Source organism: Manis pentadactyla, chromosome 7, assembly GCF_030020395.1.
Source record: "Manis pentadactyla isolate mManPen7 chromosome 7, mManPen7.hap1, whole genome shotgun sequence".
In the NCBI taxonomy this organism is placed as follows: domain Eukaryota; kingdom Metazoa; phylum Chordata; class Mammalia; order Pholidota; family Manidae; genus Manis; species Manis pentadactyla.
The window spans coordinates 30,381,564-30,394,019 of NC_080025.1; the positions used below are offsets into that span (position 1 = coordinate 30,381,564).

Below are 12,456 nucleotides of genomic sequence, written 5' to 3' on the forward strand. Positions count from 1 at the left end.
GTAACCAAATACGCACAACAAAATTTCCTATTTTTACCATTTTAAGTGTACAATTTAGTGCCATTAGGTGGATTTGCATTTTTGCACACATTACCATCATCCATTTCTAGAACTTTTTCAATTTCCAAACTGAAACTCCACACCCATTAAATAATAACTCACTCCACCATCTTTCTGTCTCTACTGTCTGGTAAACACCATTCTTTCTGTCTCTATGAAAAGTGATTAACTGGATACCTGATACAAGCAGAATCATACAATATTAGTCCTTATGTGACTGCCTTATTTCGCTTAGCATAACGTCTTCAAGGTTCATCTGTATGTCAGAATTTCCCTCCTTTTTAGGGGTTGAATAATACCCTACTGTGTGCGTGCGTGTGCATGCGCAAACACGCACACGCACACACCACATTTTGCTTATCCAGTCATCTGTCAATGGACTCTTGGGTCACTTCCATGTTCTGGCTATTGTGAATAATATTGCTATGAACATGAGCATGCAGATATCATTCAAGTCTCTACTTTCAGTTCTTTTGTGTACACACCCAGAAGTGGAATTGCTGGATCATATGCTAATTCTATTTTTAATTTTTGAGGAATTGCCTTACTGTTTCCCATAGCAGCTGCATCATCTTACATGCCCACCAGCAATGCACCAGAGTTCCAGTATCTCTACATCCTTGTAAATACTTGTTATTTTCTTTTTTTGTGATCATAGCCATCCTAATGTATATGAGATGGTGTCACATTGTGGTTGTGATTTGTATTTCCTTAATGATTAGTAATGTTGAGCATTTTTTCATGTGCTTTCTGGCTATTTGTATATCTATTTTGGAGAAATTGCTGTTCAAGTCCTTTGCCCATTTTTAACTGGGTTGGTTTTGTTGTTGAGTTGCTCAAGTTCTTTACATATTTCATCTATTAACCCCTTTATGAGATATATAATTTGCAAATATTTTTCCCATTCTGCATGCTCACTTCACCCTATTGATTTTTATGTGCAAAAACTTTTAATAATTTTCATATATATTTTCTTTTGTCACCTGTGCTTTCAGTGTCATATCCAAGAAATGATTACCAAATTCAGTGTCAAAGAACTTTTCCTGTATATTTTTCTTCTAAGAGCTTTATAGCTTCAGCTCTTACATTTAGATATCTAATCCATTTTGAGTTAATTTTTGTATGTCATGTAAGGTAAGAGTTCAACTTCATTCTTTTGCAGGTCAATATCCAGTTTTCTCATCATCAGTTGTCGAAAAGGTTGTCCTTTCCCATCGAATGGTTTTGGATTCTTTATAAAAATTTATTCGACATATATGCAAGGATTTCTCTGTGGCATTTCTATTTTATTTCAGTGATATATATTTCATTTGATATTTGTCTTATGCAGCACCACACCGTTTTAAATACTGTAGCTTGTGCAGTAAGTTTTGAAATGATTATGTGTGAGACTTTCAAGTTTGTTCTCCATTTTCAAGATTGTTTAGGCTGTTGAAGACCCCTTGAGAATACACATGAATTTTAGGATGGATTTTTCTATTTCTGCAAAAAACACATTTTTGGTATTTTGATAAGGTTTACATTGAAGCTGTACATCCTTTGGGGTAATGTTATCTTCTTAATATTTAGTCTTCTAACCCATAAATACAGGACATCTTCCTATTTGTGTCTTCTTTAATTTCTTTCAGCAATATATTGTGGGTTTCATTGTATAAGTTTTATACCTCTTTGGTCAATTTTACTCCTAAGTATTCTTTTTCTTTTTGATACTATGGTAAACGGAATTGGTTACTTAATTTCCTTTTGAGATTTTTTAATTGCTAATGTTTAGAAATGCAACTGAATTTTGTGTTTAATTTGTATCCTGAAACTTTACTGAATTATTAGTACTAATTGCGTGTGTGTGTGTGTGTGTGTGTGTGTGTGTGTGTGGTGTGCATAATTTTTAGGCTTTTCTACATATATAATAAGATCATAAAAGGCAACAGTGAACTGAGATAATTGTACTTCTTTCTTTCCAATTTAGATGCCTATCATTTATTTCACTTAACTGTTGCTCTAACTTCCAGTACTAAGCTGAGTATAAGTGACAAAAGCCAGCATCCCCTTCTTGTTCCTTAGCATAGAGTAGATGTAAACTTCCACCACTGAGTATTATGTCAACTGTTTTTTATAGATGGCCTTTATTATATTGAGGTACTTTCCTTCTATTTCTAGTTGTTTTATCATTAAAATGTGTTGAATTTTGTCAAATGAATGTTGTCAAGATGTTACTCCATTGTCAGATGGTTTCCATATTTTCTAAAGAAAAATCGGTCATATTGTGTCTTTTTCTTGAGACATCCAAGTTTTCTTTGTCGGGTTTCTGGCAGTCTTCATAATTTATGTTCAGATGTGTTTGTATAGGTGTGTGTGCTTAATTCTGCTTAGTGTTCTCTGAGTTTCTTGGAATTCTGCTGTAAATACTGTTATTATACAGATTAAAAAATTTTTTCCATTTATGTTTATAATTATCTCTCCACAATTATTTCAGTATTTATTTTGGTACTTTTTTCCTTCTTGTATATTACATCCTTTGCAATTAATTTCTGTATATATGCACCATGGTTCTCTTACTGTTATTTTAATACATATGGAGGTCTTTGTCTTAGAGTTTTTGCGAATGATATTTAAAATAAAGACACATTTCTAGTTAAATTTTTTTTTACTGTCTCCATCTTTAATTTTTGCCTTGTGAGAAGCCCAGCTTTCAGTCAAAATGCTTCTCTTGTATACATACTAAAATCATTCATCTTTCCCTTCTGTTAGGTATATGAAATGAGAGACTAATCATTTCAGCTAAATCGGAAACTGGTATTTATTAGAGTTTGGTTAGAGTTTAAATAAGGCCCAGTCTACACCTGGTTCATTGTGGTTTATAGGGTGTAACTCTCAGGGTTTCCAACCAAGAGTTGGTATATTTACTGAGACCTCTTTCCCTGGCAAGTATGTAACCACAACAAACTGCAGAAAAATCTGCAGTTCTTTATGGAAGGCATGTCTTTATATTTTAATCGCCTGCTCTTCACATGTTTAAAAAGTAAAAAACCTTGATGGGTGTAATAAAGTATATGTTGAGGCTCCTTGAGCCTCTATTTTGCCACTAGAGCTATAAAAAATCCTCCAACTTTGGCTTATTTTTATGTTCACCAGCAGCAGCCTGCTTCCCTTGCTAAGCTTGTAATTTTGACTTCTTACCCACAACCAGGTTTGCAGTGACCTCTGGGACAGAAATCCACTGCTTATTTTAGTTCACTACTGCTTCTAGGAGTTTCAGCTGAGATCCTGATGTGCTCACTGGGGCTGTACCATTTTTCTTAAGCATCACTTTGCAGTGGTTAAATCTCCCCATCAAAGTCTTAATCCTTCGATTAGAGTAGAACTGATGGAGCTTATGATTAACGCTCTTAAGTAAGTTGAATCTTATGAGAATTAAATATATGTATTCACTGGATAGTGAATATAAGATTTATTGATTTGGGCAAATTATGATAAAAAAAACAAGGTATTAGTTTATGGTTTGACCTAAAAAGACAATCTATGCAAAAGAAGATTACCTACCAATAAGTTTTTAATATTTTTTAACATTTCTTATATACTTACAGATATGTATTTCTGGACTTACTAACAATTAGAAGATAAACTGGCTGTTATAGTTAATTCTAAGATACCTTTCTGGATAGTGGACAAGAATGCTTTCAAGTTTTAAATATTTTATTGAAGTGGTTTTCTGTGATCTTAAACCTAGTATATATTTTAAAGCATTTCAGAATTTTAAATGTATTCAGTAATTCTTCTGGATTAAGTGCAATATGACCAACCACATATTTTTTTTTTAGGTTCAGCTTTTGGTCCTGCCGAGTGCTATAATCACATGAACACTGGAACTGATGGATCCAGGAACTGTGGCTCAAGCGCTTCAGGACACACTAAGCGTAAACCTAAGTACGTTTTGAGAAATCTGAGAAAGTTTATTTATTGCTGCAAATTAACAAATGCCACCAGATAATTGTTTGTATGTAATCAAAGTATTACCTGGCCATGAAGTAAGATTATATTTAATCAAATTACAAATATCTTAAATACAGAATATCTATACTTCTCTTTCTCACATATCCAAATTATCCCTTGTACCTTACCACAGTGTTTAATTTACATATAGGTACATTAATTACCCATTAGTTAGAAGGACTGATTGTTTATTTGTTGCATGCTGTCGCTTCATTTTATAAAAAAATGACCAGTCTTACAGTGATGAAATGAAAGTGCATAATTTTTGCTATCCAGAAAGTAAAGCAGTCTGTTTAAGAATATGGCTAGAAATCTTGGCTTCCAACCCAAACCCCACTGTCTACCTTCTTGTGTGCTCTTGGGCATGTGCTTTTATTTTCTGATGTGTAAAAGACAAATACAAATTCCACCAGCCTCATTGGGCTGCTCCCAGTGTGAATTTGAGATACTCTATGAAAAATACTTAGTATGGGACTGCACATAATATGCACTATATAAATGTTAATTATTAAATATTATCATTAGTATGTGTATATTAGAACTAGAATATTATTATTGCAATATCTTTGATATTATTTTATATGTGATTGCAGAAGTTTGGTAGTAAAAGTAAAAATTCTGTAAAATATGTCTAGTTTGCATGACTAATACAAGGACCCCTTTACCTGGATTTACTAATTGTTTACATTTTGCCCATTGGCTTTATCCTTTGTTTTTCTGACCCTCCCCCACTTATCTCTTCAAAAGATTTTCTAAACCATTGGAATGAAAATCAGAAACTGCTCCTTTAACCCTAAATAAATCATTTTGTCTTTCTTGAGATTAAAGATATTTTCTTATAGCTATATCATAGCTACCAAGCATACTTCATATTAAAACATCATTAGTTGACTCAGTAAAGCATTTATAGATATTTTGCCTTGTTCAGGATCAAATCAAGGGTCACCTATTTGCATCTTGTCATAATGTACTTCTAAACTTTAATCTAGAACATTTCTTTTGTTTTCACTTCTTTCTTTTCCTTGCTTTTGTTTTTTTATGCCTCAGGCTATTATTTTGGAGAATTTCCTTCAATTTGGGTCTGATGGATTTTTTCCATAGTTAGCTTCATGTTATGCATTTGGCATGCTCACCACTGAAGTGATTCTATACCCTCACATGCAGCTTTAAAAAAGGCACTTGCCCTTTTCTCTCAATAATGGACATTTTAGGTAAAAATTATATAGAGACTATGGACATGTTTTGTCCCTCTTCAAACTTTAACCCACTAATTTTAAATCTATTTATGATTTTCTAACTCCATTATTTTTACTGTGACTGAGTAAAGTTTGATATGCAACATAGTGGTTTTAGGCAGACAACATGGTGATTTGACAATTATGTACATTACAAAATGCTCACCGCACTGTGTCTGGTTGCCACCTGTCATGATACACAGATGTTACAATATTGTTGACCATATTCCCGATGCTGTACTCTCCATCCCTGTGGCTTATTTTATTTTATAATTGGAAGTTTGTATGTCTTGATCCCCTTCCCCTATTTTGTCTGTCCCTCCACCACCCCCTGCTCATGGCAACCACCACTTTGTTGTCTGTATTTATGAGTCTATTTTTGTTGTTGTTCATTTGGCTTTTATTTTTTAGATTCCATGTATAAATGAAATCATACGTTTTTGTCTTTCTCTGTGACTTATTTCATCCAGCATAATATACCATAGGCCCATCCATGTTGTTGCAAATGGCAATATTTCTTTCTTTCGTATGGCTATGTAATATTCCATCACATGTATGTACTACTGTTTTAAAATACACTTATCTATTGATGGATACTTCAGTTACTTCCATGTCTAACTATTGCAAATAAAGCTGCAATAAACATAGGGGTACACATATATATTTTCAAATCAGTGATTTTATTTTCTTTGGGTAAATACCCAGAAGTTAAATTACTGGGTCATATGTTATTTCTGTTTTTAATTTTTTGAGGAACAGCTTTCTATAGTGGCTGCAGCAATTTATATTCCCACCAACAGTGCATGAGTATTTCCTTTTCTCTACATCCTTGCCAGTGCTTGCTGTTTCTTACCTTTTTGATATTAGCCATTCTGACTGTGTGAGGGCTATCTCATTGTGTTTTGATCTGCATTTCCCTGAGGATCAGTGATGTTAAGCATCTTTTAATATGTCTGTTGGCCATTTGTATGTCTTTGGAGAAATGTCTATTCAGGTCCTCTGCCCTTTTTAAAAATGAGATTGGTTTGTTTGGTGTTGAGTTGTATGAGTTCTTTATACATTCTGGAGACTCATCAGTTTGGTGGGAGGGCGTGGGGAGGGGACCCTCGCTAGTGTTCGGGCAAGCCTCCGTCTTTTAGTGTGCCTGTGTCTCCACGTGTGCTTTCAGAAGTGTTTTTATCCCTTTTCCAGGTATAGAGCTTCCTGTCTGTGCTACCATCCCAGATGCTGCCAGAGCTATGGCATTCCCACCACCTTCTCAAACCCTGCCCCATTATTGACTGTGACTTTGTTATTATTTTTTCTTAGGTGAAACAGAAAGGATGGAGCTAGCTCAAGAAGAATGGAATTCCCTTTCCCAGCTAGGGAGAATGTTTCAGAATGCCCCTGTGCTAAAGGCCTCTCCCCTGGAGATGAAGCAGTTGTTAGGGAGAAGGGTCTAGAAGGTTCCACAGTGGTCACTGTCCTTCCCCTGCAGGGCCTCTGTGGAGAACTTTCTCAGATCCTCCCCAGGAACCTGCGGCAAAGGCATGGAAAAGTATGACAGTGCCTTATGACTGTGCTCCCAGGGGCTTCTCATTCTCATGTTAGCCCGTATTCAGTTTCCAGTAATGTGTCAAAGTTAGAGTGTCCAGTATTCCTCGTGGTTCATGTAGTTCAGTGGCTTCTGCCCCATGTAAGCTGGCTGCAGGTGCTGTGCTCTGTTTCTGCATATAGTTAGCTTTCCACAGTCATGTAGATGATTTTCTCTGCAACCGTAGCTCTCCGATGGGTCCAATAAAGAGTCACTGATTTGTTTATTCAGCTTGTTTTCTTGTTATGACAGGTGAAATGACTTTCAAACTCCTTATGTAGGGGCTCTTAAGCAAAATTTTAAATATTTTCATTAAGATATAAATCACTTAGCTAGGGAGTAGTCAATCCATTTTAAAGGGCTGTTTTTATTTGCTTTGTAATAAATTTATAGAGGTGTAAAAATCACCCTGTTCCAAGGTCACTTTAAGTTTCCTGTATGCCCATTTGGAGTCAATCCTCACTCCCATCCAGTCCCAGTCGACCAGTAACCAGCTCTCTGTCTCCATAGATTTTCCTTTTCTGAAATTTTATATAAAAGAAATCATACACTATGCTGTCTTTGTGTCTAGTTTCTTTTACTTATAATGTTTTTGAGGTTTATCCATTTTGCACATACATCAGTAGTTCATAACTTCTTATTCCTGAATAGTATAGGGTGTGGATATAACATTTTGTTTAATCATTTACCAGTTGATGGGCACTTAGAATGATTCTAGTATGGGGCTGTCAAGAACAATGGTGCTGTGAAAATTCTTGTGCAGTATTTTATTTTTTCACCTGCTTTGTTGAGCCCAGGTACTTATTTCTTTTGGGTTATAACAAGAGGATGAAGGTGCAAGTCTTAGCATAGACATACGTTTTTTTTTTTCATTTCATTTCACGTTCACATAGAAGTGAAATTGCTGGGTCATACGGCAAGTTTATGAGTAACATTTTAAGAAGCTGCCCAGATATTTTCTGGAGGAACTATGCTATTTTACACTTCTATCACAAATGTATGAGAATTCCAGGTTTTCTCCAACCTCCACCAACATTTGATATTGTCACAAATTTTTGTTTTGCCATTCTGAAGAGGTATCTCATTCTAGTAGTAATTTGAATATGCTGTTGATTTATGAGATGACCATTCTTTCATGTGATTATTAGGCATTTGCCTGCTTATCTTTGGTGAAATATGTTGACAAATATGTATTCCATTTTTAAATTCAGTTTTCTTTGTTATTCAATTATAAAAGTAGTTTACATGTTCAGAATATAATCTTTATCAGATGCAAGAATCATTAATATTCTCTCTCAGCCTTTGTCCTTTGTCCTTTGTCCTCTTTCCTTAATGGCACCTTTTGAAGAGTAAAAAGTTTAATTTTGATGAAGTCTGACTCATTTATTTTCTTACTGATCATGGGTTTGGTATAACCTAAGAAATCTGTGCCCCATTGCACAAAAGTGGTGAACATGGAAATATTTACCTTGTTCCTGATTGAAAGATGATAGCATTCAATTTTTCAACTGAAACATGATGTTATGAGCAGGTTGCACATATAGGAAGTTCCTTTTTATCCTAGTTAAATGAGGGTTTCATAGATCAGTGCCGGCTTTTATGAAAAGCTTTTTCTGTGTCCTTTGAGATGATTACAGATTTTTCCTCCTTTTATTCTATTGAATTGGTTTTTAGATATTAATCCAATCTTGCATTCTTGGGTAAGTCACACTTAGTCATGCTGTATAGTCATTTTCATGTAATTCTAGGTTTGGCTTGCTAATATTTTTTAAAGAGTTTTGTGTCAGTGTTCATTGTACTGTGGCATCTTTGCTTGGCTTTGAGATCTTTGTGGTGTCTTTGCAAGTACCGGGGCAATAATACTTGCCTCATAGAATGATGTGGAAAGTGTTTTTCTTTCTTAATTTCTGTAAATATTTAAGTAGGATTAACATTATTTTTTCCTTATTATTTCATAGGATTCACCAGCGAAACCATCCGGCTTTGAGATTTTCTTTGCGATGGGTCTGATTTCAAAGTAGGGAGCACATTTAGATTTAGGCAAATTTGACGTTTCCTTTGTTGTTAATTCTTCTCAAGTCTCTCTAGCACATGCACGTCAGCTAGGAATGTGATACAAGGAGAATTCATCACCACCCTTTATGGAACTGGCATTCCCAGGATTGTGCCTTTAATTTCTGGCTGGTCTGTCACTGATCCCAATAGGTACCTTGACCTCGGGCTTACAGTGCTTCTCGTTTTATATTCATTCCCCACAGAGTTACTACTTTTACTGAGAGTGCTGAAGGGTGTGACTCCTTTTTTGCCTTCTGCACCAAAATAAGAACCACCCATCTGCCATTGCATTTACTGGTGTTTATGGCCAGCACTGCCATGGTAAAGTGACAGCAGTGGCTGACCTGGAAGAGGGCATGGGAGTAGACTCAGCAAGAAGACCCAGCCTCCCACTATTCTTGATTTTACAGCAGCTTTTCATAAATGCTTCTCAATCTTCTGTTTGCTTTTGATCAGTTTTCATAGCCCTGAAATTATTGTTTTGACAAATTTGTTTCAGTTTTATATTTAATTGGGGCGGGCGGGAGATGTTTTATCTGTATTTCTGTCTCTCATAGCTCCCGCATTTAGGTTTATCTATACAATTTTCTTCATTTTATGCCTGATTTACCATGTTGTCTAGCACTACTCGTGATACAGACTCTTCATCCAACTAGGAGTAGAAAGGCAGTTTCTCACTCTGATAAAAGATGTATGTACTTTGTGCTTCTGCAAGATCCATCTGGGATAAATCCTTTCAATGGGAACAACCCAGTTTACATTTTCTTTAGTCTAGAACTGCTGGTGATGCATTTTCTTAATTATTGCCTGCACATGTTGTATTTCATTTGGAAAGATATTTTCTCTGCATATAGACTGGGAAGACAGTAGACTCTTTCTCCTTTGAATCCATCATTCAGTAATCTTTAGGTTTCCATAGTTGTGGTTGAAAGTCATATTATTATTCTTCTGTTGTTAATGCTTTTTAATTTTCTGGTTACTTCCTTGTGATTTTTCTCCTGTGATTTACAGCACTCTCATGATGATAATCTTCATGGTTTTATTTTAATTTTTTTTCCCATAATGCTGCAAATAGGTATTATGTTTGAAAAACTGAAAAGGTAACCCAATAAGATTGGTTATAAGATAAGCTTGACAATTTTTTTTAGGATTGGATAAGTTTGGGATTGATTATGTTTAAAAAACAAAAAAGAATGAAAGAATAACTACCCAAAAAAGTGATGATCAGGCTACCTAAGAAGTAGTTCAAGATTATTATCATTATTAAAATGTTCAGTTATTAATAATGCAGGCAAGGCCCTCATAATTTTTGGTGTTTCACAATTATTGCATACATCTTTTTGCAAGTCTTCAATCCTTTATTTAAATGTTTATTTTTGCCTTAGAAATAATATTCTAATATTTATCTTTATTGAAAACTAATGGTTTTCATTTATTGGCAAATTATAGGGATCTGAAGTGTGGAAAATTAATATGTGAATATACAAGCGAGCCTATAATTAATATTCCAAATGCCTCTGCTACTTATTAACGTGAGTGGACATCGCTGTGTCGCATTGGAGTTTCCATATAATGATAAAGACAGCACAAAAATGTGGGTGAGAGATGGAACTGTTTGTGATTCAAATAAGGTATGTTGTCATTTATTCCCCAATAACTACCTAATATTTTATACTTTAAGTACCTATTTACTATTTTCCTCATAATTTAAGTGCACACTGGATTTCAAAAATAAAGAAATAGGAAACTGAAAATAAAATCTTTTTATTCAACAAAAAAATATAATCTGCCTTCAAGCACAGATGATAGTGCTATGAATATTTCACTGCTTATTTAGTATTTTTTCATGGAAATGATGTTTGCTGCATTGAGATTCATGCTGTTCATTCACTGTATTTTATCAAGTTATACCATAATACACAGAGAGTATTTTTAATGTCATGAATTATCTTTTAATATAATTACTTTAAAATAGCTCTTAAAGTACTATATGCCCACTTTTGTGATGAATATAATAAAAGACCACACACCTAAAGCAAAAATCATTCGAAGGCACATATGTGAGACACAACTATTCTTCCCATTTTCCTGAGCCTTCCATCACTGAACCTTCCATTTCCTGAAACTTTCAACACAAATATAAAATACTTGTCTAGCTATCCTAACTATATATTTTTACAAAAGCATTCCATCTGATTTTGCTCTTCTATCATTCCATATAGTACATATAGATGTGTATCAATATTTTCTATCTGCCTAGATCTGTCCTCTATAAAATATGTGCTACTTAACCTCAAATTATTCTCATGTCTAAATTTTAATTTATAAAGCCTCTCTCATCTAATAAGAAACATGATATATTAAGTCACTTCTTTAAAAACAGAGGGAAAGCCAAAATATAATTGACTTGGGAGCAGAAGAATATTTTTGTGTGAGTGAGGAGTTAAAATTCCATGTTCTGGTTGTAACCACGTACAAATGAAACCACAGTGTTTCACATCTTAATACCATTATGAATGTATACATATTTTAAATGTTTTCATCTGATAATTTTGGGAATAGCTAATGTATTTAGTGAAGTCCTATTACAACCTAATGTTACTAATACTCATTTAGAAAATTAGGGACTAATAAAGTATACAGAAGAAAAAGGGTCACTGTAGATTCATACACAAAAATTCAATTTTAAAACCTTGTAATAAGTTTGCTTCCATGAAATTTACTTTGCAGAATATTTCCCAAATTATTGGCTAAGCTGTCTTTGATTTTGAACTCTCCATTATTTCTAATCAGCCTAACATGGGTTTTATGAAGAGTTAGAAATTGCACAGGAAACAGAAACCACTAAGAATGGTTTCAATAGTGTATGGTTTAAGTCGGGAGGTTATGGTGTCCCGCCACGTCATCAAAGATCCAGACTCGGTCTAGTTTCCAGCTCTAGATCCCATACAGTGACACTCTTCCTTGTACTTTCAAGATGGTTGATAGAATTCTAACTATCTCACACTTCAAGCATTACTGGAAAGAGCTAAGGGGGGAAAAGGCGGCATGCCATTCTTATTTACCCAGTCAGTGAACACAGTGAGGTATCTGGCAGTCACTAATGTGCTACAGTATTCATGACCAAGCCGATGAGAAACCAAATAGGCATCTACTTCAGCAGCTTGAAAACAGACTACTGTTCATCATTTAAAAAAACATACATGATGATGGAGAAGTTTCTGTTTCAAGGTAGGGAGATAGAGTGGGGGAAGGAGATCACACAAGGTTTTATCCAAGTAGTGGCCATAAAACTTTGGCTTCATGTGTATCATATATTTCTGTTATTAAAAGATGATCCAACTAGCTGCATGTTAGTGCTCTTAACCATTTTATATAACCTTCAAATTAGAATGTTAATTGTTTTTTAAGTGCTTCATGTATAATGTTCATTTGGATTAGAATGGACACATTGTCACAAGAAATTTCAAAATTCCTTTCGTCAACCAAGAAAAGAAAGAGATAGTGGGTTCCATACGTATTGTTTCAAAATCTCAGACATTA

The 12,456-nt window shown here is 34.5% G+C and overlaps 1 protein-coding gene across 1 annotated transcript in view; it reads left to right on the forward strand.

Annotated features, from left to right (window-relative positions):
• LOC118908281 (disintegrin and metalloproteinase domain-containing protein 2) overlaps positions 1 to 12,456 on the forward strand; it is a 72,819-nt gene that overhangs the window by 39,957 nt on the left and 20,406 nt on the right. The window contains 3 exon segments of the mRNA XM_057504956.1: positions 3,879 to 3,984; positions 10,363 to 10,440; positions 10,442 to 10,544. Coding sequence (XP_057360939.1) covers positions 3,879 to 3,984; positions 10,363 to 10,440; positions 10,442 to 10,544 — 287 coding nt within the window.